At 41.1% G+C, this 25325-nt stretch overlaps 2 protein-coding genes across 2 annotated transcripts in view; one reads left to right on the top strand and one right to left on the bottom strand.

Annotated features, from left to right (window-relative positions):
- Nucleotides 1-230: 230 nt before the first annotated feature.
- Nucleotides 231-3227, top strand: rasl11b (RAS-like, family 11, member B). The gene is made up of 4 exons (XM_086116587.1): nucleotides 231-489; nucleotides 583-639; nucleotides 1401-1477; nucleotides 2394-3227. Exons 1-4 carry the CDS (start codon nucleotides 375-377, stop codon nucleotides 2865-2867), a joined length of 723 nt encoding a protein of 240 aa, XP_085972713.1. The 5' UTR covers nucleotides 231-374; the 3' UTR covers nucleotides 2868-3227.
- Nucleotides 3228-4860: 1633 nt separating this feature from the next.
- Nucleotides 4861-25325, bottom strand: part of scfd2 (sec1 family domain containing 2) — an 80144-nt gene continuing 59679 nt past the window's right edge. Inside the window, exons 7-10 of the mRNA XM_086116397.1 lie at nucleotides 15251-15396; nucleotides 12239-12373; nucleotides 8128-8247; nucleotides 4861-5161 (exon numbers count right to left, since the gene is read on the bottom strand). Coding sequence (XP_085972523.1) covers nucleotides 5069-5161; nucleotides 8128-8247; nucleotides 12239-12373; nucleotides 15251-15396 — 494 coding nt within the window. The 3' untranslated portion in view covers nucleotides 4861-5068. The remainder of the gene's footprint in view (nucleotides 5162-8127; nucleotides 8248-12238; nucleotides 12374-15250; nucleotides 15397-25325) is intronic.

The following is a 25325-nucleotide window of genomic DNA, read 5'->3' as shown; positions in this document are numbered from 1 at the left end:
TAGTGGTTTATCCTCGTTTTTTCCAAGATTTTTCATTTTGGGGGGGGGGGGGGGTAAAAACTATTCGTACCGAATCATCCCCCCAACCTCCCTTGAGCTCCCACCTGTTAGAGCAGAAATTGGGCTTTTGCCATCCACGTGTAGGCGGGGCCAACATTCTACGCGTCTCGATTTTCAACCAATCACGAGGAGGCACTGCTGCCTGCCCTATAAAAGACGTCGGCGCTACTTGGAAGCTCACTCTATTTTCCCTTTCTGTTGCCTACCACGCATTCATATAAATATATGTGGAAAAAGGATTGTAACGAGTTTCGAAAGACTTGAACGGCGAACATTCAGTGACAACTAGAAGACAACAACAGCGGGAAACAAACATGCGTTTGATCCACAGCATGACGACCATCGCGGAGTGCTCAACCCCGGACTACTCGCTACCTAACCGGGCAATTAAAATAGCCGTGCTAGGGGCAGGCGGGGTGGGCAAAACTGGTAAGAGAACTAAAAAGCAATCAAAGCTCAAAAAGTTCGTATCGTTCGAGCGTGTCGAGTGGTGTTCAACGGTTACTTCGTGCTCATTTTCAGCGCTCGTTGTGCGGTTCTTGACGAGGAGATTCATTGGAGACTACGAGAGGAATGCTGGTGAGTTCACGAACACTAAGTTTGAGTCGGACATTTGGGTACTCCTGAGCGCATCAAAACCTAGCATGTTACGCTTTTAGTCGATTGGGATTGGTTTTTAATGTGGTAGATTTTTACTCATGGAAAAACTATAACATTCTTGTTTTAAATTTTCTGAAAAATATGACGATTAAAAAAATGAATGGACTGAAAACCAAACTCCATTTATTTCTATATACTCGTATTGCAATTCCAAACACTATCAGTGCATTAAAATAAAACAAAAGAAAAATTGTTCGGATGAAAATTAAGTGCATTAAAACAAAATACGTTCTAACATATATAATTGGACTTCATCTTTTCAATTTATTTCAAACTGTTTATTTGAATGCCTGATGAAATTCTTATTTTTATACATTTATGCTTAGTAGAATCAGTCGTAGTTTTAAAGAAAGGAATTTAAAGAATATCTTTTTTCATACGTAAAAAAATACATTCAAATAAAACAATTGATGAAAAAATGAATACATAAAAAAACAATGTTTTTATATGTAATTGTAAATGTATGCATCAAATCAGTTATTTGTTGATATTCTATTATTAGTTTTGTTTGAACATTTGAAAATGAGTTAGAACGATTGCATTATTCCAAATTAATGCATGGAAATAAAGCAAAATATATATATTTTTTTAATGACACCTGATGGACTGCAGATGCCTTAAAGAAAACGGGAAGAGCGCAATGACAACCCAAATGAATTGTCTTTTGTGTGTGTGTGTAGGTAACCTGTACTCCAGAGAGGTCCAGGTCGATGGCGAGAAAGTCACCCTCCAGGTTCAAGACACGCCCGGGGCTGAGGTAACAGTTCCACCATCTTCTAATGAGGGGTGATGATGTCATCCAGTGGCAATATGAGATGCGAGTGTCCATGCCTTTTTGTCAAATCTTCTGGTACTGGAAGAGTCACAGAAAGGCACAGACTTGGAACGAGATGGTCAAATTGAGTTAAGCTGTCAGGTTCATTTTGAAATATCCAGAAGTCGGTTTAAGTGATAGATCTCGACCCTTCTGTATTAAAAATTCTGACGTAAAAAATAAATAAAGGACCACTGTACTTCTCAGTGGAACAGTTGGTGTCAATTGAGGCACTGAAAAGTGTTTTTTATTCATTTATTTTGAGTCACCAAATGAATATTAGTCTTAGTACGAGGGTCCAAACGATAAGTGATATTTTACAGGGAGGAAAAAAAAGATATTTGGAAGGAAAAATGTGTAACTTTTTTTGGTGAAATGCCGTGAAACTTCAAAATAAAACCCATGTCATCTTTGACAATAGTTGCATTTGAAAATATGACAGACAAGAGTTCAAGTGAAAGGAGAGCTAATTTTAACATTCCTAATGCGCATGGAGAGAACACATCCATACTTCCCGACATTGCATCTGGCTGGGCCTATGAGAGGAAGGAGAGGGATGTCATTCACCCAAAATAACTTTCTGCCAGACATGCATGGCCTTTACTTCCTGCCCAGACCTACCAAACAGCATTTTCTGTTTCAAAGGAACGACGTTATCGCTATTTAATTGGCAAAACTCCAACCTATTATTTTGAAAAGGCCTCGAACCAGCCGGCCAATGAATTGTCCGGACCCTGGTTTGCCACCAATTGAGCTGCTGTCAACTCAAGTGGGCTAACTCTGAACCCCAAAAGTTTTAAGACCTGGTTTCATGTGTGGGAGAAATGTGAACTGACCTTTTTTGTTTTTCGTTTTCCAGATGAGCGACAACGGCGCGCTCCTCCCCGACCACGTTTCGTGCTCCCTGCACTGGGCCGATGCCGTGGTGCTGGTGTACTCTGTCACGGACCGCCGCAGCTTCGAACTCGTCCCGCAGCTGCATCAAACCGTGTCGCGTTGCGCTACCAGCAGCGGAGGGGCGCCACCTGTGGTCCTGCTGGCCAACAAAGCGGACCTGCTCCACCTGCGCCGCGTGGACCAGGAGCAGGGCCCCCTGCTGGCCGCCACGCTGGGCTGCGCCTTTTACGAGGTGTCGGCCAGCGAGGACTACAGCCAGGTACACGGGCCGTTCCACCGGCTTTGCTGCCAGCTAGCCAAGCAGAGGCCGCCGCTCCCGCCGTCTCCACCCGCGCCCGCTGAGAAAAGGCGCCCCAAGTCGCCCAACGTGCAGGACCTGAAGAGACGCTTCAAGCAGGCGCTCTCCGCAAAGGTCCGTACGGTCACGTCAGTGTGAGGCCGCCTTCTTCTTTGCGGCGGATTTTTTTTCCTCCCTTTTTTTTGGTTCTCGGAGAAGATGCTTCTCAAGTGACGTCCTGAAGGAGGGTGACCACGAAGAGCGTGAGAGGCTCTTCTTCTTTTGCCTCAAGTGGCGGACGTTCCTCCAGACCGTTCCGCCGCAGTACACGTCCCAGGCAGGACACAAGATGGCGGTGGAGCACGGCAGCGTTGATGCACTTTAAAAACACTGTTGATTCAACAACCAATGTTTTGGTTTTTTGTGTGCGTGGTTTGCTATTTGTTGGTGGTGGCGGTGGTGGTATTTATTTGTTGACGATAAACACGTTTTGTGTTCACAATAAAAGGATGAAGTCCATTTTTGTCTGTTGTTTTCACTTTGAACACTTCACCTGTAAAAGTCACTTAAAAAAAATTGGAGCCTTTTTGACTATTTTGGCCCTCTGAGCTTAACAATGGCATCAAAAATGGCCCAGGGTGATGCAGAGCAACCACAAAAAAAAAACTTGAATCGCAATCTAAACGTTTTCTTACACTATTTGTATAATTTTATTGGAATATACTTGAAAAATTCACGTAATTACATTTTATTAACACATTAAAAATATATTGAAACACATTTTCAGTATTTTAATGTATTAATAAAACATCTGTGTATTTAATCAAAAGTATATTAAAACTCAATTTTCTACACTGCCTAAATTTGAAAAAAATTACTGTTTAAAATGCGCATTTTAAAAATAAATGCATTAGATAAAATATATACTGTTTTATAAAAATATATTTGTCAAATATCTATGGATTGAAAATCAAACAGCACTGTGTCTAAACAAAATATGAAAATGAAACATTTCTACATATTGAAAAAATACAGCTATTCAATGAAACATTCCTCCCATATTACATTTTTTCCCCCAAAATTTCATTTCAGTGAAAACAAAGTTATTTCAAACATTTAAAAACCGTTCTTCAAAAATGATTAACATATTTTTAGTTTGCAAAAATACATTTTAAAATGCCGAAAGGTCAGCACTTCGTACATGATATAAGGTGTGTGGAACAGCCTGTTACGCAATTCTCAAACTGAACTAAACTGCAGAGAAGCTTGTCGAGTTTGCTCTTTGTCTCCGCCGACCGCACGGCGTCCTTGGCGCACTACTCATAAAACAGCGTGACAGCGGCGCTGAGAATCAGGCAGCGACGAGGCCACATCAGACGACGATGAGGACTTCTCGCAACACGTGAATTTCACAGCGCTGACCTTGTTTTGCAAAACGCATCTGCTGAGAGAGAGATGGGCGCTCTTTCACGAGATGAGACGAGGGAAAAAGTCTCGCCTGAATGCAAGTGTGTCTTGATGACTCGATGAGTGGGTCCCACAAGGGTTTGCTGACGGACTAGAAGACTGATTAGCATTTTACGTGACATGAAAATTGATTTTTAATGAAGAAATTTCTGGAACCTAACCCAGTGAATTAGGGGCCGGTTTTGATGAGCTGATGATGATGCGTTCGAATATTTTCTTTATTTTCCACATTCAGTTCGGCAACAGCGGAGTCACCTACTTGGGGGATTTTTTTTCTCAATATTTTCAAAGCAATTACTTTTTTTTCAAATACATTCATTTTTTAATTTGTAATTTTATTTCAAATTTATTATGGCGAAGCCAACCTCCGTTTTTCATCCAAAATGCTATTGGAAGGGTATCATTGCTTATTCAGTCTAAATATAAATATCAAAATATTTGAATTAGGATTTTTTTTTTAATGTATAATCAATTATTATTCCTTATTTTAGTACAACTGTTAACTATGTAAACAAACAACCACAACAACGTTTTCCTACTCTGTTCAGAGGGAAAGTCTTTTCTCAAGCGGGACAATTTCTAAACTCCTTTCACCTTGGGTACGCTAATGCTAACGCTAACGCTAATGGCGAGGTCCTCCTTGCCTCACCGTTGAATGAGCTCTCCTAAGTGTCAATGCTGTACATGGGGTGCTAGTTTTATTGAAAACGGGTGCATTCACTGATATTCGACTTTTAAACAAGGTTCAGTCCATGATAATAATTACACTTGACTTCATGTACAGTTTGTGTGAAAAGCTTCTACTTATATGCGCCTTTAAAAAAAAAAAAAAAAAAAAAACTATCTGTACTTTGATTTAAGTACAGTGTGTGAGTACTTTTTGGTCGGCCGCCTCATACTCCGATGTCGGGCGTCAGTCTTTGGGTGCCAAAGAGCAGCTCGGGAACGTCGGCAGGCCTCAGCAGCCTGGTGGACACGACCAGAACCTGCGGTTGGAAAACACACTCGATGAGACGCAATCCACATTTCTTTTTTTTTTTCTTTTTTTCTTATGTTCAACACTTGCCCAGTCACACCTTACATCCCAAGTCGTAATGAATGCGAGAGTGAAAAGTTATACATTGGATTTACACAAAGGGCCGTTTCGAATATTTTGATTTTCATGGCGCTAAAAGTATCACTGAGGGCGCAGGATGCGGGTAGTAGTAGTAGTAGTAGATTTTATTTATAAGCGCCTTTCAAGACACCCAAGGACACTTTACAATAACAAAAAACACAAAACAATACGGGTTGAGCAGCGGCAGCCAAAACGCGCCAGCGTTCACTCAACCCGAAAGCCAGCTCTAACTGCGCACATGGGTGAAGTTTCCTTTCTGTTGGTATTTTTGCAGACACGTGCCGTGAGGAACGGGTGTCTGCGCAGTTGTTGGCGTGAACACAGCTAGCTACCCGGCTAATGGATGTTGCTCCTCTCATTCCTTTGAAATTCAATGTAGGAGAGGCCATTGGTGTACATGTCTGCAAAAATACCAACAAGCAGAAAGTGACTCGCTGGAGTCCATGCAGGAGATCGAAGCATGCAAACTATGTTTCTTAGGAACTGCAAGAAGATCGCCACTTGCGGATGACGTCAAGTTGGTCACTGCAAACACACTTGAAGCCCAGTCCCACTGTTCATCCCTGTGTGTGAATCCCTCGCCCAGACACGTATATCCGTGCCACGGCAAAGGCAAATGATTGAAAAAAAATTCTTTTTAAATAATAATAATAACGTGTTCAATTTATTAGTTAGTAGAATGATTCAGAAGGTTCCATGCACACTGTTGTCATATTCATTCATCAAGTACGATGACATCCAGCACACAAATCCGTGGAGCTCAGAGTCTGTCTCTGCCTGCTCCTCTTTCAAGTCCACCAAAATCACGTTCCACCGCCTGCACCACAACTAAGACCTGTTTTTAGCTGGTCTGGAGTCTACTTTCAGCCACCAAATGGACAAAATAAATAAATAAATACTAAAGCCCCCTAGGCAATTTTTACGGGCAATTCAAAAGAAAAGCCACGCAAGCACACCAAAAAGGTGCAGAGCCCAGATTCGAACTCACAACCTCTGAACTGTGAGACATTCATGCTATCCACCCGCTTGTAATACGACTTTTCCAAACACTGTCCCTTATCAAAAAACGTATCTTTCTTTCAAGCGTGCCGCAAATGTCCTCTTGCGTCCCCGGACGCCAGACACCAGAAGTCGGCTTCTCATATTTGCAGAGTTTGTGCCGTCGCTCTGCGGGACGTTCCCGTAACAACGCTGATGTCATTTGCTTTGAAAAGGAACACAGAGGAGCTTTTCTACCTCGCCGCCTTTTAAGGAGAGCTTGCTTGATGCCTTTCATCCAAGTGTGTTGTTTTTTTTGTTTTTTTTCTAGCTCTACAAAGTGAAAGAAAAATCGTTGGTTTCGAGTGCTTTCGTGCTCCAAACGTTTTTTTTCGGGAATCTTTTATGAGAGCAGTCGTTGTACTGGAGAAATGGAAATGGTGTCGACATATTCCATATCCTTGAACCCCAGCTTCGGGTCTATGCAGAAGTATGCTATCGGTCCTCACGAGTAAGACAATTCAGCGCACCAGTAGAAAAACCGTCTTACTAGTAGCTTGTATGAAATATCCGCACATGAGTGAGACAATTTGGACATGACAGTATAACTGCACTAGTTGACCTCTGTGCGCTACTAGCATTTCTTGGGAAGCACAAGATGTCAACTTGTGCAGTTTTTTATATGTATATACAGTTTATATATATATACACACACACACACAAAGAGTGCACTAGTACATGTACCCTAAGTTGGCTATCTGGGATATGGAACGAGTGCCCACAGAGTTTTCCATATCTATGTGGTGTTGGCATGACAACGCCCGCGTCAGCCATATTGGGCTTTGACAAAGCTATTTCAGTCAATACCTTCTGTTCTTCGTCCGTGCATGTGTGTGTGGAAATGTTATATAATGTGGTCCAGATCCCCGAGACCTCACCTCGGCCCCGACCTCCCGACTCGCAACCTTGTAACATAAGTCGAGAAGTTCGACCTGGGCCATGGCACCCAACCCGTCATCATGCGCAACAGGCAGGCTGCCGCTACTTTGGCTCATTTGCGGCCCGTTGTCAGACATGTGAGGACGGGATCGAGATCCATCTGCGTATTGAGGGCAACGCTTTGTACTCGTGTTCGTGCGCTTTCACTCTCCAAACTGGGGCACTGGTGGGGCGACTCGAGTGTCACCCCACCTGCCAAAAAAAAACAACAACTTCAACTGCTGTTATGTGCATACCAGTAACGGAATTAGACTGCTTGGCCCGCTTGGTCAGGACTTTTTTGGAATATGTGCGGTGACATTTAATGTATGTAAATAATGTTCGTCTGATAGTACGGGATGCCACGCTTGGTTTGATCGTCATGCAGATAATTAAAAACGCGAGCTGCTTAACAACATGTGTGCAACAACGTGGAAGCTAACCCAGCATACTTTCCAAAAAAGAAGAGAAATGGTTGACTGGGCACTTTTGTGGAAATAAGACAAACTATCGATGCTGGCTTAACTAAAAAACAACAACAAAAAAAAAAAAACGATACATCTTACACTTCCCTAAAAAGAAGAAAAACGACTGATGTCACACTTTCCTAAAAAGAACACATAATATAAATGTTGCACTTTCAGAAAAAGAAGACATTACTATTTCTGTAGTACTCCCCCTTAAAAGACAAACGATACAGCACTTTCCCAAAAAGAAGAAAACAAAATATTGGTGGTAGTTTTCAATGCTCAATGCTCCCTTTTCCTAAATCGCAGACAAACGATCAATGTTGGACCAACGTCAAGATATTTCCAACCTTGCATTTTCCAAAAAAGAAGAGAAACTTTTCCCGGCTAGTCCTCAACGTGGTCCACTCACCTGATTTCCTGGTTTTAAGGCAGCCATGGTCTCCTTGATGAGGCGGAGCTCTGAGGGTGTGACTCCGCCCACCAGGAAGAGGAAGAGCAGTGGGTTGTCGCTAGGGTGCGGCCGGCTCACCTGAGGTTGGGGAGGGCACAGGACAGTTATTGGTTTCACAACCTTTATACACACAATATTCGGACGATGAACAAATCGATGCCATTGCAGGAAATTTTCTTTGATTTCTTTCAATTGTTGCCACAAATGTATTTATTTCGAAAAGTCAACCCATAACGAGGATTTTGACAATGCCTCGCTTTGGCGAGTTTTGTGATGTCAAAAATGTCTTTTTCCACACATCAAAGTGGGCTAAAGGCAGGTGCTAAAACTTTAAACCCTCCATCCCGCAATTGTGGAATGTAAGGGGTCCTCGGTTTTTGGCAAAATTGAGTTCCTACGGCAGACGTTTAATCGCAAAATGGATGAAAAAGTGGGGAAAAAAAATCCCAACCCTATTGTGTGTTGCTCATTTGCTACTCGAATTTTGGGTCAGTTTCTGTTTGTTTTTGTTTGCCAAGTGGTTGTCAGTTTTTTTTCTGTATTTTGGACATCTTTTTGTCTGTTATTTGCCAGATTAAAAAAAAAGTCAAATTTTTTTTTTTTTACATTTTAAGATTTCTGACAGTTTTTGTCAGATTTGTAAATATGTTTTTGTTAATGCTACCCAATTTTATACAGGATGCAGTTTATTATTGACCTATTGTCTATTTGGAACTTTTTGGGGCAGTTTTCTTGGCAATATTCTTGTAAAAATGGCAACCTTTGACTACATTTTTGTCAACTTTTGTCTATGTTGTCCTTTTATTTAAATGTAACTTTTTTTGGGGTTCGATTTTTGTCAAATTTGTACATTTCATTTTTGGGCCCTATTTTTGGTCCAAGTTTGATCATACCTCTGTCAATTTAAGTCATATTTTTGTCATTTCTTTGTAATTTTTTTGTACAGTTCAAATCAAGTTTTTTGTCAATTTCTGCCATGTTTTTTTTTTTTTAATTGCTTCCCCCCATTTTTTTTTTTTTTTTTGGTCAGAGTCACCCAAATTTTTACACTAGTCATAAAGCGCTAAAGTTTAAGGGGATGAGAAATAGCCGGGGGGGGGGGGGTATGGGCTGTACTCGCCCCCTTCCGCGCGTGTCCTTATGCAATTTGGGCGGGATTTGAACAGGCTCGCTCACTGTGAAGCGTGGGTGCCCCACGAGGTGGCAAACAAAACCTCCACTTTACACCCTGCCGTTATGACACGTGGACGTCTCATATAACCCCCACGCCCACACCCACATACAGACATACACACACGAGGAGACTTTCACAGACATTCAACGGCACCATGTGAACGGCAATTGCAGAAGCCTTTCTAAGCAAGGTGTGATTGGCAGAGGCGGCGAGGGCGGCGGTAGGTACACGTGAGATGGCAGACGGCAGGGATGAGTCGACATGTGTCGCTGGTGTGTGTGTGTGGACAGTGGGCGCTGGCAACACAACATCCATGTGCTTGGGCATGGAACTTGTAGGGGGCGGAGCTTAGAGGAGGAAATGCAGACACAATATTCGAGGCACCTGCACATTTGAATGACACGGAATTCATTTGTTTTCTAATGTATCGATTTTTTTTCTGAGTATTTTTTTTTGGAGGCGAAGAGTTGTGCATGTTAAGGTGCTAGCAGCCAGCAACACATTTTTCTTTGACTAATTTTATTTGAATATTTTTGTATTTTTATCACAGTTTTGTGGGGGGGGTTGCAAATAATATTCTTTTTAATATTTAGTTTTGGGTGTAATTTGAAAAATTATATTCCAATTAGTAGGTTTTTGTACAGTTGAATTGTCCTTCCATTTTTCAAATAATAATTTCATCAGCCACACCCCAGGACAATTGGACGCACAATATCACAATCAAGTGGTGAACTTCTTTTCAACGGTTGTATGGTGGTTAAGAATTTGCTGACTCGTCGAAAAAAAGGGTTAATGATGGCAAAAATTTCCCCGCGGAAAAGATAATTTCACGTTCCATTATTTACAAAGGAAAAAAAAAAGCCAATCGCTTGAATCCCACGGTTTGCTTCCTAGATGGAAATGTAAAAGAGCGTGTTGTGTCGCGTCAGCGTGAGATCCCGGTCCACGCTGTGCACTGCGAGCACATAACATGCTGACAAACACATTCACTTGGTTTAGGATGACACTGGGAAGAAAGCATTGCCTGCTTCGGCTCTGCCGAGTGCTGCTGCATATGATGATGAGCGTAAATGAATAATTGATTATTTATCTCACTAAATTATTTGTATGACTGCATTCTACGACTTTGTACTGACCTGACTAAAATCAAGGCATTGTAATTTCATAAAGTGATCAAAGAATAAAATCTATCACACAATTATTAAACTATTTCCTTTGCACTGACAATCCTAACAATGCACATGCACGCACATACTCTTGCATTTTTCTTTCAATATTTTTGCATTGTTTTATTATTATTATTTCTGCATTTTGGTCAAGTAATATCGATTTTTAAAAGCCTTATTGTTATATTTCAGTCAAACAAATAACATAATACTTCCAGACTCCCATTTCTGTATTTTTCTGTTTCCCCAAATATTTTTGTGTATATCTTGAATATATTTCTTGTCCTTTTTTCCAATATTTGTGTATTTTAGTCCAATTCTGTTTTATTTTCTCATTTCCATTCAAAAAAGTGTATATATATATATATATATATACACTGTAGATATATATAGATACACGCACACGCACGCGCACACGCACACGCACACACACACACACACACACTCATTAAAGTGCACAAATGCACCTGATATTTGCCGCTGCCAATTGCAAATCTGGGACACATATTTGCTATTTCATTTTTTAAACCAATATCGTTCTAATACGATAATCGTGATTGTTTTGCTCACTCGAATCACGATGTGAACCTGTGGTTAAAAAGTAGCAAGTGTAACCGCAGTGTTTTAATGGCGTAAACCGCCCGAAAGTTCACTTTTCTACCTACAGCCAGTTTGAGTCGGTCCAAGTCGCTTCTTAATTTGCCTAAAATCAGGCCACAGTTATGTAAGAGCTCTAATTCGTCCTCCCCGAGGGGAATCATCACTTTAAGCGGGCCCAGATGTGGGATAAACACGCCGCGGACGGGTATTTATTTCCCAGAGGGCCGCGGCTACATATGTATTGCAGGAAAACATCGGTGGCAAGGAAAAAAATAAAAAAATATTAACGAAAGCCACAAGTTGAGGTTTGCACATCTCCCACAGACGAGCTTGACAAACCGCGAAAGAAAAGCAGGAAAAATCAAGACGTGATGGACAGAGACTCTTAATGGAACATTTGCAGTGACACAGCGGAGCCTCCAAAGTGAAACAATATTTGATCCTTCATCGAGTATTATTACTATTTAAATGAGGATTATATTATTATTTTTGTTGAACCACTCCGAGAAAATTAGGGCTGCACCAGATGGAAACTAACGAGTGTCAAGCGCTCATTTTTGGGGATCACGTCTGCATCACAGTGTACATTTTCACCAGGATGAACACTAAAGTTTTTGTGGGAAGGGAAGCAGTCAAAATGGGGTTCATTTGTGCTTAAGATTAACCCATAGCAATCTACAGGGCTTTTGTGCCACTAAAACTATCGCTTCAAAACAAAATGGCGGGCTTCCCGTGTCTTTCTGTACACGGGTTTTGGAGACTTTTTTTGTGTGTCTAGCTATGCCTACCAAATTTCATGTTGCTTGGTGAAACTCTCTTAGGGAGTATATTATTTTCAAAAAAGTCCGGGGGACATTCCCAAGGCAATTTATGGGCACTTCTAATCCAAAATGCTTCTTGTTATTCTTTTTTTTTGTGGGTCTCTTCATGATAGATGGCTCTTCATGATGATTTTCAAAAAAATCTGGGGAAGGAGGACAAAGCAATTTTTTTGGGCGCTTGTGTGTTTTCAGGCATGGATCTTGAGACTTTTGTGTGTGCTCACTCATGATGGACACGTCCACCAAATTTCATATTGCTAAGTGAAGCGACTCTTCCGGGGCTGTGTCCGGGCATTAATATGTCTGACCTTCATGAACATGCTGAAGCCCGTTTTAAGGAGGTCCGTGAGACCCCCGGACATGTGCTCGATGTCAGGACATTCGTGCTTGTCGGGGTGGAAGACTTCTTGTAGGATCTGACGTAGGAAAGGTTGATAGGTAGCCTGCAAAAAGGACAAACATCGACAGGAAACCAATGAGGACGGATATTGACCCAATCTAGTTGCTGAGTCATGTTCCGCAAGACTGTCTAAATTAACCCAATTGTGAGGTTATGATTCAGAAAAATGATGAAGAGCTCACTCACAGATAGTTTCGCAGAAATACGCGAAACACAAAACATTTATTGAGTTGCTCACACTTGATCAACAAGCCACAACTCATAAATTAAGGGCACTCGAGTTGTCTACTTCAAATATTTCATAACATTTCCACTGGTAGGCCTCCTTTACAGAGGATAATAAGGAGAACTCTCTGGAGTTCCATCTGATATTCTTAAAAGGGAATTCCACATCAGCCTTTCTTCCAGGAATGCACCATTTATAGGCCGAAAGCAAACATGGCGACCATTCCAGGAGGCTTTTTCTTGATAAAACCTGACACAGTATGAGATCCTCGCAAAGATGGAATCTTAAAATAGTCAGGAGGATGACACGGCATCTTGTGCATTCCATTTACCGCGTTTGCCTGAAATTGACGCTGTGCCCCAAATGATCACAGACAAATGTTTTGTAACATCATACAAATTTGCTTGAGCTTGATTGACAATTAGATTCTATTAGCATGATGACTTGGAAAATAATAATAATAATAATACATTTTATTTATAAGCGCCTTTCAAGACACCCAAGGACACTTTACAATAACAAAAAACACAAAACAATACGGGTTGAATGACTTTGGCTAGCATCTGTTAGCATAACAACAGCTAGCTTCCATAGCATAACAACTAGCAAGACACCGCTAGCTTCCATGGGTTTTAGCTACAGTGTTACCTTTTAGCATCAGGAATGGATGTGATTATCATGTAATAACATGACGATTACCTGGTGCTTGGACACAGTTAGCTTTGGTTAGCATAAAGGCTGGCAGGAGTTTATATCTCTACAGTTAACTTTTGTTGGCATAACGCCTTGCTAGAAACTGCCAACCGTTAGCTTCTGTTCAGAACCAGAATCTTGGTGACAGTGAGCTAGCTAACTGTAAGCATGCTGACTATATGCTAAGTCTGTAGCTTCTAAGAGCACAGTGGCTGACGGAAGTTGTAAACACATTTAGGCCTGGTACACGCAAAGATAATTGACTTGTTTTGGCTCCTTCCCAACCAAGCTTGACAAACATAAGGCAATTTTAGTTAGCTTCTATTAGCATAAGGACAGACAGTCGTGCAATCTTCAAACTGGTGAAGATTGCACGACAGTCTGTGTCCTATGTGTTGTGTTGTGTTATTTTTGTTATTTTGACTTCAAAATGGCGCCGCGAGAGTGGCTGCCTTTCCAGCAGCTCCTATATTTTGTTGTTCTACTTCTTCCTTTCATAACTTTGCTGCTGTGAATTGGGAATTTCTCCATTGCGAGACTAATAAAGGTTTTCTTATCTTATCTTATAAGGACTGGCTGTAGTTGAGATGCATTCAGCAGAAAGACTTACGAGAACCTTGACTAAGACTAATCTTCTGTTATCGTATTGATTATTTGGAGTAAATATAGTATAATAACTGTATACAGTAGGCTACAATAAAGAACAAAAACAATGTAAAAATCTTGGAGGTTGAATGAAGCGAATGATGAACCGCAATTTCACGGAAGTAATTTTCCAAAATAAATGTCTCGCATTTTAATCAACACCCCTACCCATCTGCGTTTGAGTAAATAAAGCCCTCGGCTGTTAATTGAATGCAGAGGATGTTTTAGACAAAAAAAAACCTAAACGCATATCGCTCATCTCCGCAAGCAGTCAAAGCCTCCCACTCATCAACGGTTTACGTGACTAATTACATCAACTACAATTTCGCGACTTTACAAAATGGGTCAATGTGCTCCTGTTAAGTGGGAGGTAGACAAAACAACGCTGACATAACATCTGTCCCGCTTGCCTACATCCCTGAAAAAAAAAAGTTCTCAAAAAATACACTCACAAAAAAAAATCATGAACGTCACAGCCGCTTGTGCTAGCAAGCACACGAGCACGCGTACCCATATCGTTTTTCCTCCCAAGAGGGATTTTTTCTTGGCTTGGAGATATGTGGATTGGTGAAATTAATTCGACAAAAACAGCACGTTGCATGAATACAACAAGACAGAAAAACACTTGGGGAATGGAATGTTCTTGGGAAAATGGAACATGGTTGACATGAAGACAAGCTAGGATTTGGCTACGTGAGCGACTATTAGCATAATGACCAACTAGACCCCGAATCTTGTTAAATTGTATTAATATATAGTTCGCCAAAGAAGGTTTTACAAAGAGTAATTAATTTCTGCATTTAGGGACAGCCGAGTCACAACAACAACCAGGGCAGTTTTGTAAACTAACAACAACTCTCGTTTGATAAGCTCACTAGCTTGTTTTGTTAGTGTAAATACAACCCAGAGGCTCGTGATGTTACTGTAAGTTAGGGATCATGTAGCTGCTAGCTTTAGGTAGCCTAAAATCCAGCTGGAGCCTGGTTATTTTGAGTTAGAACCAGGATAAACAGGAGCCTGGATACAGTTACTTTGTGTATCTAACATTTATGTAAGACGTGACTCAACATATGTCTGCATAAACCAGATTGTGGAGGCTATCCTTCACATTGTAAGACAGCTGTTGTTTTCAAGGCTTTCATGATTTTCAATGAACTACTTCTTGTTTTTTTTTTTTTTTTAACTGTCATGATTACATAACGTAATAGGATGGATAGACAGATAAAGACCAGGAGGCCGTTGAAGTGAGGCAGGCAGGAAATAGTGGTATTAAAAACATCATTAAAATGTGCTTTAATACTAGAATATTCCGGGACTCCCTTATTTGGAAGGTGACGCCAATTGAGAAGGCGGTACCTGGTGGACACCATCGCTGGCCGTGTAGACACGACACAGTTGCTTGTGGTGATCTCGGGCGTGGCTCAGCCCGCCGAGGGTCTCGAACATATGCTCAAGTGCGGAATGGACCCGCTCGATGCTGAGCTCCTCTACTTGTGTACAGCCTGGCAATGCAAAACAAGAAAAAAAGAGGTACAATTTAGAGAAACATGTACATGTAACCTAAAAATAATAATAATAATAATAAAAAGCAATTTTATTACAATTTATTTCCATGAAAAAGATGACTATTTTTGAGCAAAAAAAGTATATTTTCAAGAAGAGTAGTACAAAATGAAGTTGACGATTTTTAAGAAAAATAAATCACAAATTGTAGATTGTCTAGAAAAAAACATTTTGGGGGGCAAGTTGAATAAATATATATTTTTTTTACAAAAGTTGTACATCTTTTTACAAAAAAATTGGTTTGTATTTGCAAAACCCCCCCCCCAAAAAAACCCCAACAACCTGATTTGGGAAAAAATGCTGTGTATTTTAGGAGTCATATGAAAGTATAATTTTGAGGGAATAAAAGTCAATCTTACTAGAAAAAGGTCAGGAAAAAAAACCCTGTAATCTCCATCAGAATCAAGTCGAGTCAAAGAGTCATATACTTTCCAGGTTGCTGAGTTTGTATTTGCTCCTCATTGAGCTTGTCTTTGGCACATAAGCAAAAGAACCATCTGGGTTGCTTTAACGTTGGCACACTTTGTTCCAAATTGGCAGGCAAAAAAATAAAAAAAAACACTGAGATGGGCAAATTTTTTTTTACAAAGCATATATTGAGTCACAAAGATTGAAGCGAGAGGACAAAAGTGCCTTTTTTTTCCCAAAGAAAATACTGCCCCTGACATCTAAGGGAGGAAGCCGACGTTGTTGCAGAGTGACACAAAAATATGCACCAGAATAAATTACGACTGGGATGAAAGGGAACATTTTTTTTTTTCTGGGCCGATTGGCAGTGGCAGGAATGTAGCATGCAATTAAACGGACGCTCGGCTGCGTTGTAGTTCTATACGACATCAGTAAAAAGCTACATGCTGCAACTGTGTCAGCACGTATTCTGCATGGCTCACAGGCAAAGCCAACGCTGATGACTGCCAGCAGGGCACAAAGGCGCATTGTACACTGCGGGGTACTTCACGAAGTGAAAACATGGCTCGTTATACGCCTCCTTAGCACCAGCTTTAATCCTTCATTGGAAGATGTGTGGATGTAATAATAGCTACGTTAAAAAAAACTAAAACAAAACAACAACAACAACCCCCCTCAAAACTGCCATTTTGAGAAAAAAAAGGAGAATAATGTCGTATATTTTTCAAAATTGTTTTATGTATTTTTTTAATTTAAAAATGAAACCCATAAAACAGTTTTTGAATTTTTTTTTTTTTTACAAAAAAATGCTATCAAATAGACGAAATAAGTGATGTATTGGAATGAAGGTTCTCACAAAGGCCAATTGAAATGTAAAAATCGATCGGCATCGATACATCATCGACACACACCCTTCGTGTGATTTAAAGGATAGCATTCTCAACTCTTAAAAAGCGACCTCCTTCATAAATACTTTGCCTAATTTCATTTGGCCCACTCCGTACGTCAACGTCAGGGTGGTTTAGATAACGCGCGGGTTGGCAGCTTGGCTTTGTCAGCCTTTAATCGGGGAAGTTTTGTTCCCTCGCCTCCCTGCCATGTTGCAGATGAGATCCAAATTCAACGCGGCCAGGCTCTGTTTTGAGCCCGGCTCCCTGTCTACAGGAATGCGACGCGTCTGGCAACCCACCCAGACGAATGCAAGGTAAACTCTTGTCTGGGGACAAAGCGCAGGGCGAGCATTCGGATGTGGGTCTTATCCGAAAGGCATTTGCGCCAATCCAAGCGTCCTAAAATAGAAGCGGGAGTGGCACCTGTGCCTTTCTGGAAGTTGCGTGCGAGTGCTTATGAAAGAAATAACGTGATGAAAGACCTTTTTTTTTTTTTAATCTCTTATTGCATACCCTTTCATAAATCGCTTTCACACTGATGACTCAGCAAGTTCGGTTGGGTAGTTTCACATTTGTCTCACAGACCGTGGTGTGTGTGTGTGTGTGTGTGTGTGTGTGTGTGTGTGTGTGTTTGTGTGTGTGTGTGTGCATGCGTCTGAGAGTTTTACCCCATTGAAATATAATTCATCTAATCCAGCCTCCTAAAAAAAAAAAAATAAAAAGAACAGCACTCTATCAAAGATTCTGATTTTGGAGGCGATCAGCAAGCTGAAAAAAGCCGATAACCGATCACCGATCTGATCAGAAGATAGACCATCCACTTTAGTGAAACAACTTGTTTATTTATTGTGCAGTTGCACCCGCTATTTGTTGGGGAGTGGGAGCGTCCGGCTCACAAATAGCCAAAATCTGCGCATAATTGACTCCCACTGAAATAGACTGGGGAAAAAAATGATAACATTTAAACCCTAAAAATGCTGATAAACATTCAAAAGATTAAAATGGAGTCAGGGTTGAGATTAAAAGCGTCATGGCGGTTTGGTAAAAATTATATGTTTATCACTCCATACATTTTTTGGCGTCGACTTTGTCCAGATGTTGAGATTGATCTACAGAGAACCGTTCAGCCTCCACCAAAAAAAGACCACGCTGGAACATTTGACAAAATATACATCCGATATACCTTTTAATCTGGTGTACCCTTCTGGTAGGCCTTGATAAGTCTTTTCGTTATTTTACATGAGTTGAAGTGAGCGTTAGCATAGGGTATGTATCCAGGGGGGGGGGTTTGGCTGTTTCACAACCGAGCTCAGTGACCTGGCGATCCGAAGCAGGTCGGACATGTTGCGTGTGTGCAGGATGCGTTTGAACACCTGCCAATGCATACACATGCTGGCGCGGCTGCCATGTTGTCGGTGGCGTCAAGTGAGCACGAGCGAGGCCCCCAGGTGCAGATGCGGGAGAGCCCCGGCTTGGCCGCGAGGCTGAGACAGGTCGCTCGTCGCTGAGCACTTTTGTTACGTGACGCTCCACTTCCACATGGCACTAACATGAGGATGATGTAAGTGGCTTCAGTTTTCAGTTGCGGGCTACGGGGCTGGCAAAGCCTATTGAGCAGAATGCCAACATGCTAACACGATGCAAACAGGGGTGCAGTCAATTGGATCTTCTCAGAAAATATTGTGGGTTAATTTAATAATATTTTCAACCAGAGATTTACTGATAACCGATTGCTTTAATTCAGCAATGAGTTTTTACCCTTTGTTGGATCAAAATCTTGACCCAACATCATGGGTCAAATCCTCAATCGAATAGAACGCCGGTGGCTTTTCTGCATGGCGTTTATCATTCACACCATAAACTCTGTCATTTTTTCTCACATTTGCAGCACACTTTCCATGACATACCGCGGCAGATACTCTGTTCACACCACACTAAAAATTCGTTGTTTCAAGTGACAGGTGCCAAGAACGTCCAACTTGACATTTTTTCTCCCTCGAAATCGGCGTGACAAGCCCAAAATCAGACCTAATCCCGATCTTCGACTCAAAAACTGAAATCCGAAATCCAAAGTGACGCAATGGCGCCACTGACAGGGCTGTGTTCGTCACTGCTGTGACTTACAAACCAGAATTGCACCCTCGTCTGCCTACCCATTGAAAAACACACTTGATGAAGAATAGCTTTGTCCCTGGGCAGTAAACGGTTGGATTCCAGTTGGTGAATATAAATGTGAGTGAATGAGTCAAGTCAAGTTGACTGAATACATTGCAAACATCGTAGCAGCCTACGTGCTAGCACACAGTACATCAAAAATACGATTGTAGAAAGCACTTAGCTTGGAGGATCATGATTTTATGCCTTAGAATTAGCAAATGCTAACATGCTAACGATTGCTATTCTTTGATATAGCAACATGGCAAACCAAGTGTGCCGTTGATAAAACTAAACATGATAAAGCGCTAACTTGCTAGCAGTATATACGCTAACAGACGGCAAGAAAGAAGACTTTAGGGGGGGAAAAAAACGGCAGATTTATTAATTTTTTTCAAGTACTACTTCAAATAAAAATGGGTAATATGGTTGTACGCAATTTCTATTTTCGGCTCTGTTTCATGGAGCTTATCTGACAGTGCAGGTGTACCCGATGAAGTGTCAGTTAGAACACTGCATTGCGTTCATTCAAGCTTAAACTGAATTGGGTTTGCTCGTCTCTGTGGGACCGAAAAGAAAAAACATTTTTCTTGTCACAGAGTCGTATTTTTTCCCAGAAATGAAACGACGGCTGAAAACTGAGACCCCTCATGACTCGTCTTTCACCTCCATTTTGGCCAGAGTGTGTGTGTGTGTGTGTGTGCGTGTGTGTGTGTGTGTGTGTGTGCTCGCGCGCGTTAATGATGCATACTTTCATGGTAGCTCAAATCAAGCACTCTCGACTCCACAGACTGAAAAACGAAGCATAAATTAGGACTTTGCACGCAATCCAACTTGAGACCCCCGCTTCACATGCGAGGAGGTGGGTGGGTGGGGGGGTGGTGGCTCGTATTGTGGAATGTAAAACAACCCCCTTTTAGCACATCAGGGCTGTATGTACAGTGTGTCGAACTTCCTGCTTTGACTTTCAGCAGGTAGAGAAGGCGCAATGATCAGCACCCATGACGCCCACGAGAACAAAAAGCGGGCTGTGAAAAAAAAATTGTTAGCTAAACGGCGTAATTCTCACAATATTAAGAAAAATAGCAGTGTGCATGTCAAAACTGTTGTTTTTTTCCCTCCCCTTTATATTAATGTAGACTGTCAGCCATCCAGGTCACGGTAATCCGTTGTTTTCCGAAAATGTTCAAATATGGTTTAGGCAACGATGCTACGAGGCGAACAATAGAGACAAAAGTATTGGAACTCTTGAACATATATTTCACTTTTAAAATTCTAACAGTCACCTTGGATTTTGCAAAATATAATGTCCAGAAAAAATAAAATTGTTTTTTTTGCGATTTAAGAAAAACACGCATTTTCAAGTATTTGTAATTTTTTTTTGGGTGGAGGGGTTGTGTATTTTTTTAGAGCGTTTAACAAAATATTTACAACAAATGAATTATAAAATTTACATTTTGTTTTCAAAAAGTTGAAACTTTTTAAAGAATTTGAAGAAGTTCCTTCCATAGATGGATGGATTCTATTTTTTGAGAATTTGTTTCGAAAGAATTTTTTGGGGGTAAAACGTTTCAAAAGTGATTCACTCTTTAAAGCTAATTTCTGACAAAAATGAATTATGACATTTTCACAAACTTGTATATCACTTTATATCAGAATAAATTACATTAAAAAAGGAGCATATTAAAGAATTTGGGGGAAAAAAAGGGATTCGAAAGAAAATGTACAGAAATTATTTTTCGACAAAAGTTCCACATTTTCAAAAAGTTGTATATTTTTTTCTGAAAAAAAACGACGAAAATGTCTGCATATTTTGAAGTAAATGTAGTCCTAAAAATATGTATTGTGAGGTCCTATATTTTAATAAATGGCTTTATTAAGCGGGACGTCAGCCAATAAAGCATGAAATGTGAGCCAAAGAGGATCAAGAGAAGATTAAAGCTGAGCTCTGTGAAAGTCAGAACAAATGTTTGCCAAAGCTAAATTAACAAACAGCATGACTTCAAAAGCAATGACATGAAGTGTAAAACGCTCCAGTGGGCCCTGTGAAGCGTTTCCTACTTCTTTTTTGTGCATTCAGCATTTTCTTTTCCCTTTTTCGATAAGGCGCTTATCAGGCCACGTCTGTGAGATTTATGTTGCTCGCATGGCAACAAATAACCCCTCGTCTCGTGAGTTATTGTGTGGTTTAAATTGGGTCAACGTGTGCGCCCTTGCATGCTTTAGGGACAATAAAAGCCAAATTCTTACTGGAAAACGGCGTTCAGTGCTAATAATCACCACTAGGTGGCATAGGAACACGAACAGAAACAACTCAATGGGGAATATGAAGAGACTATGTAACACATTAGATAAGAAAACCTTTATTAGTCTCGCAATGGAGAAATTCCCAATTCACAGCAGCAAAGTTATGAAAGGAAGAAGTAGAACAACAAAATATAGGAGCTGCTGGAAAGGCAGCCACTCTCGCAGCGCCATTTTGAAGTCAAAATAACAAAAATAACACAACACAACACATAGGACACAGACAGTCGTGCAATCTTCACCACTTTTCTGCATACACTTTGTTGTCTGAAGCAGAGGCGCATCGGATTGTCGGCTTTTGGGAAAATTGAATGTTTTAGGTGCGCCTTATAGTGCGGAAAATACGGTAACTTAAATAGTTGAAGAAACAATTATGCTTGACTTCCTTATATGGTTTCACCGTCGTGACAAAAAGGGAAAAAAAGTATGCAAATGTGGCTAAATTGGAGTTGGCGCATTTGAGGGTGCACGCGAAATAGGAACTTTTGAAAAACCCAGCGGCCCGATCAGAAATTGCGTCTCGGGGGCCAAAATGATTCATTGAGTGCTTCATCCAATCAAAATGTTATATAAGCCACGTCTTTCTTCAGCCAGTCTTACAGCACCACCAAAACATTCCGCCACTTGCAAACAAGCTTGCCTGTCAAAAAATACCCATTGCGGCATTCTCCTTCCACAGTCATTCTGTTCAATCTATTGATTCTTTTTTTTTTTTTTTTTTTGGGTCTTTCATGAATGACCTTGCTGGCATACAGTGAGCATCAATCGTCAGTTGTTTGTTACGCAATCATGGCGGGGATGTGTGTGTGTGTGTGAGATGGAATGTCATAAGCCTTGCGATGACTGGAAGGTGTGCCAGGGTCGCTATTAGTATTCTGATTATTATTTGCTGATATACGCCGAAGGCCAGTGTTGGAGAGCTGGACAACAGGTGTGTGTGTGTGTGTGTGTGTGTGGTAACTGATCACAGAGCCTTTTCAACACTTCTCAATTCAAAATCATTCCTGTAGTCTGATGTCAGCCATTGGAAGCATCAGCTCATTCCACAAATAGATGAGGAAAAAAACGACTATTCTTTTTCTTGGAAATATACATATTTAAAAAAAAAGGTCAGAATGATTCCCCCCTGATTTCTTCTTTTAAAATATAGACTTTTTTTACTGACCAAAATATTAAAATAAACAGAAAAAATACAACCGAAAAATGCTGCCTCTCTTCAAATGATATTACTCGTTTTATTTAATTTTTATTTTTCTTAAAAATGTATTACCAATCAGAACTTTTGTGAAAATAGCACCATTTTCCCCCTGCAAAATATACACACATTTTCATAATTTTTTTCAGAATTTGTTTTCCCCTTAAAAACATTCAATTCGTTTTTTCTGAAATACGCAACTTTTCTCTGAAACTGGCACTAAATGAACAATGAAAGTAAATGAAAAGATCATGAGCAGAAAGGAGAACACTACTGCCCTCCAGTGGGGCGATAGTGGTACTACACTCACCAGCCCACCTGTCCGTGATTGACAAGTACAGCGTGTACACAGTGCCATCATATTAACGAATTTTATATTAAAAAATGCTAAATTAATGCGACAAATATGACAGGACGATTGATCAGATTATATATATATATATATATATATATATATATATAAATATAAATATATATGTATTAGTGGCCAGTGACAAATCAAAAAAGGAGAAATGTAAAAAAAATAAAAATAAAATCCCTAAGGGTTTGGACTTTGCATCACTGGCATGGACATGCACGCACGTACACAAACACAAAGCACCCCAAAAGGACCAGGGGAGGGGGGGGGGTGTCCTGTCCCAGGTTTGAACCTCCGTGGAGTGTCGTCACATATTGGACTGGAGGAAGGGAGCCATCAATCAAAAAAGCCGCTCCAAAAACACAGCGTAAGAAAAGGTTACCATCAAGACCAGCCTCTTTGCTATACTCTGGGTTGGTATCCTTCTGCAGCGTTTGAAAGAAACAAATAAGAAGCTGAATGGATAGGATTGAGCCCTGACGCTTATCGCAAAAACCTGCGGATGATTGTGCATCGATGTGACCAAAAGTCAGCAAAACACAACAGACAGGATCATAAAGCATCAACGCTATGCATCTAGAATGTAGACAATCATGAACCCACGGTACACAAATTATTACTGTACATTCAGTGGTTAAATTCATCAACCCAAACAAACCACCCTGACATGAGGCTCAATAGTCGTAGTTTACATCCTCGCCAAACACGTTAAATTGTGTTCGGCTAACGTAAATGGACTAGCACTTTATACAAATGTCATTAAGTCATTATGTCTTTTGTCAATAAGACTTTTATGGGGGCGGAACGGCAAAGTAGACTTGTAAGTCGGATTACTTTTATGTGAAGGCAATTTTGCATGCCAATTTACAACCACAGTTGAACCACAAAAAATGCTAGGGCCTCACTGTACACATGATACAGTGTGCTAACACAAGGTGCGTGATTACTTAAAAGTTTGGCGCGTTGTTTTAATTAACACTTGGACTGGTCCGATGGTGGGCGCTTGCAGGGGGCGGGGGGCGTGGGGGGTCGTGCTTTGACTGTCTGGGAATCACAGGGGCCTGCGCTCTGCCGTGTTTGTTTTCCAAGTAGAAACGTGAACATGTGTTTGTTGCTCACTGGGCTTGAGTTACACACCAGAATGCGTTAACACGTGTGCTCAGTTGCACGCACACACGAATGGCAGAAACCGCGCACAAAACTGTTGTTTTTGTTTTCGACATTTTTGAGGGCACAATCGCAATTGAAAATCAGGGAGAACCTCCCCCCCCCCCCATTTAGCTTTCAAAAAGTGAACAGGCAACGTTTTTGTTGTCCTGTTAACATTGTTAATGATATACAATATGGTGGTACATTTCTTCAGTCAAAATTTAAAGACGATGGCTCTCCCCAAGACTTCAAACATAGTACAAATACATCTCTGGGTTTTAGGTTACACAGATCACACGACATCACCGAGGAGGTGGAAAGATTTTCCTCCAGGGGGACCAGCCCGTCGCCCTGCTGTGGCCGACTCGAGGTGCACCGATGCCGGGCCGCCGACGACCGGCTGAGCAACGCGATGAAAAGACAACAGTTGCCCTAAGCTGCCCACGTATTGGGAACTAACCAAAATCACTGTTATTTCTGACCAACGGATGCTACTTTTGAAAATGGGCATTCTGCTCATTTCCAACCCAAATTAGCCGCCCTCGGAAGTGCGTCGACAGATGTTAGTTACCAACTTGGCCACTAGGGTGCACTGTTGGACAAGGCTGCAGCCCACACAGCCCATGTCACACGCAGTCCCATCAATTCAGCCCCACAACTCTCTCGCCATCCAAAAACAGACCTTTCTGCCAGGAGGACCGAGGAACTGTTTTTTCACGCTCTCCTGAGGGGGATAAGCAACCTTTTTTTTTTTTTTTTTTTTTTTTTTGTGGCACACCAGATGTGAGGCACCAAACCTGCTTGAATAAAAAACAGTCACTTTCCCTCTTCTTCCACCTCCCCCTCCTCTCACTCCCCAACTATTTGATCAAGTTTAACATAAAGTGTCCATGTTATAAAGAAAATATCATCCTCCGCCCTTCCTCCAAAAGTGACCAAGTCTTCTCATTGCTGTCTTGGGTTCCACTTTCCAAATAAACGCTCTCAAACACGCAACACATGCGACGGAGAACAAAAGGCAATAAAGTGAGACATAATGGGAAAAAAAACCCCAACGAAAAAACACACATGCAGATGAGTCACACAGTTCAAATGACCCAGTGACAGAGACACATCATTTAGCCTGCTCCACTTTGTTCTCCATCTTATTGTTCTGCTCGTAAATTCGCCAGGCATGTAAGTGTGTATGTGTGTGTGTGTGCGTGTGCTGTGAGACATGTTAGCGCACATTTGTTACGGCACATCTGGATGTAGGGAGGGCGTGGTGGCTCGCTTGACTCAAATCCATACGATGAAGAAACATTTTGAGAGGAACCAGGCAGAATGTTTTCAAGCGGGTCTCGCCTGAATAACCAACACAAGTTGCTGCAAAGTGTATTTGGGATTTACGAGGCAGGGCCGAGACGACGG

The sequence above is a fragment of the Hippocampus guttulatus genome, chromosome 7, assembly GCF_054856545.1.
Source record: "Hippocampus guttulatus isolate MCC_2025c chromosome 7, RoL_Hgut_1.0, whole genome shotgun sequence".
Classification (NCBI taxonomy): Eukaryota; Metazoa; Chordata; class Actinopteri; order Syngnathiformes; family Syngnathidae; genus Hippocampus; species Hippocampus guttulatus.
This window is presented reverse-complemented; position numbering and strand designations above follow the sequence as displayed.

Excerpts from the sequence above, each read along its gene's own strand:
- rasl11b (XM_086116587.1), top strand. The coding sequence starts at position 375 with ATGCGTTTGATCCACAGCATGACGACCATCGCGGAGTGCTCAACCCCG. Across the intron at positions 490-582 it reads AGGCGGGGTGGGCAAAACTG|CGCTCGTTGTGCGGTTCTTG; the intron begins GTAAGAGAACTA and ends GCTCATTTTCAG. Across the intron at positions 640-1,400 it reads AGACTACGAGAGGAATGCTG|GTAACCTGTACTCCAGAGAG; the intron begins GTGAGTTCACGA and ends GTGTGTGTGTAG.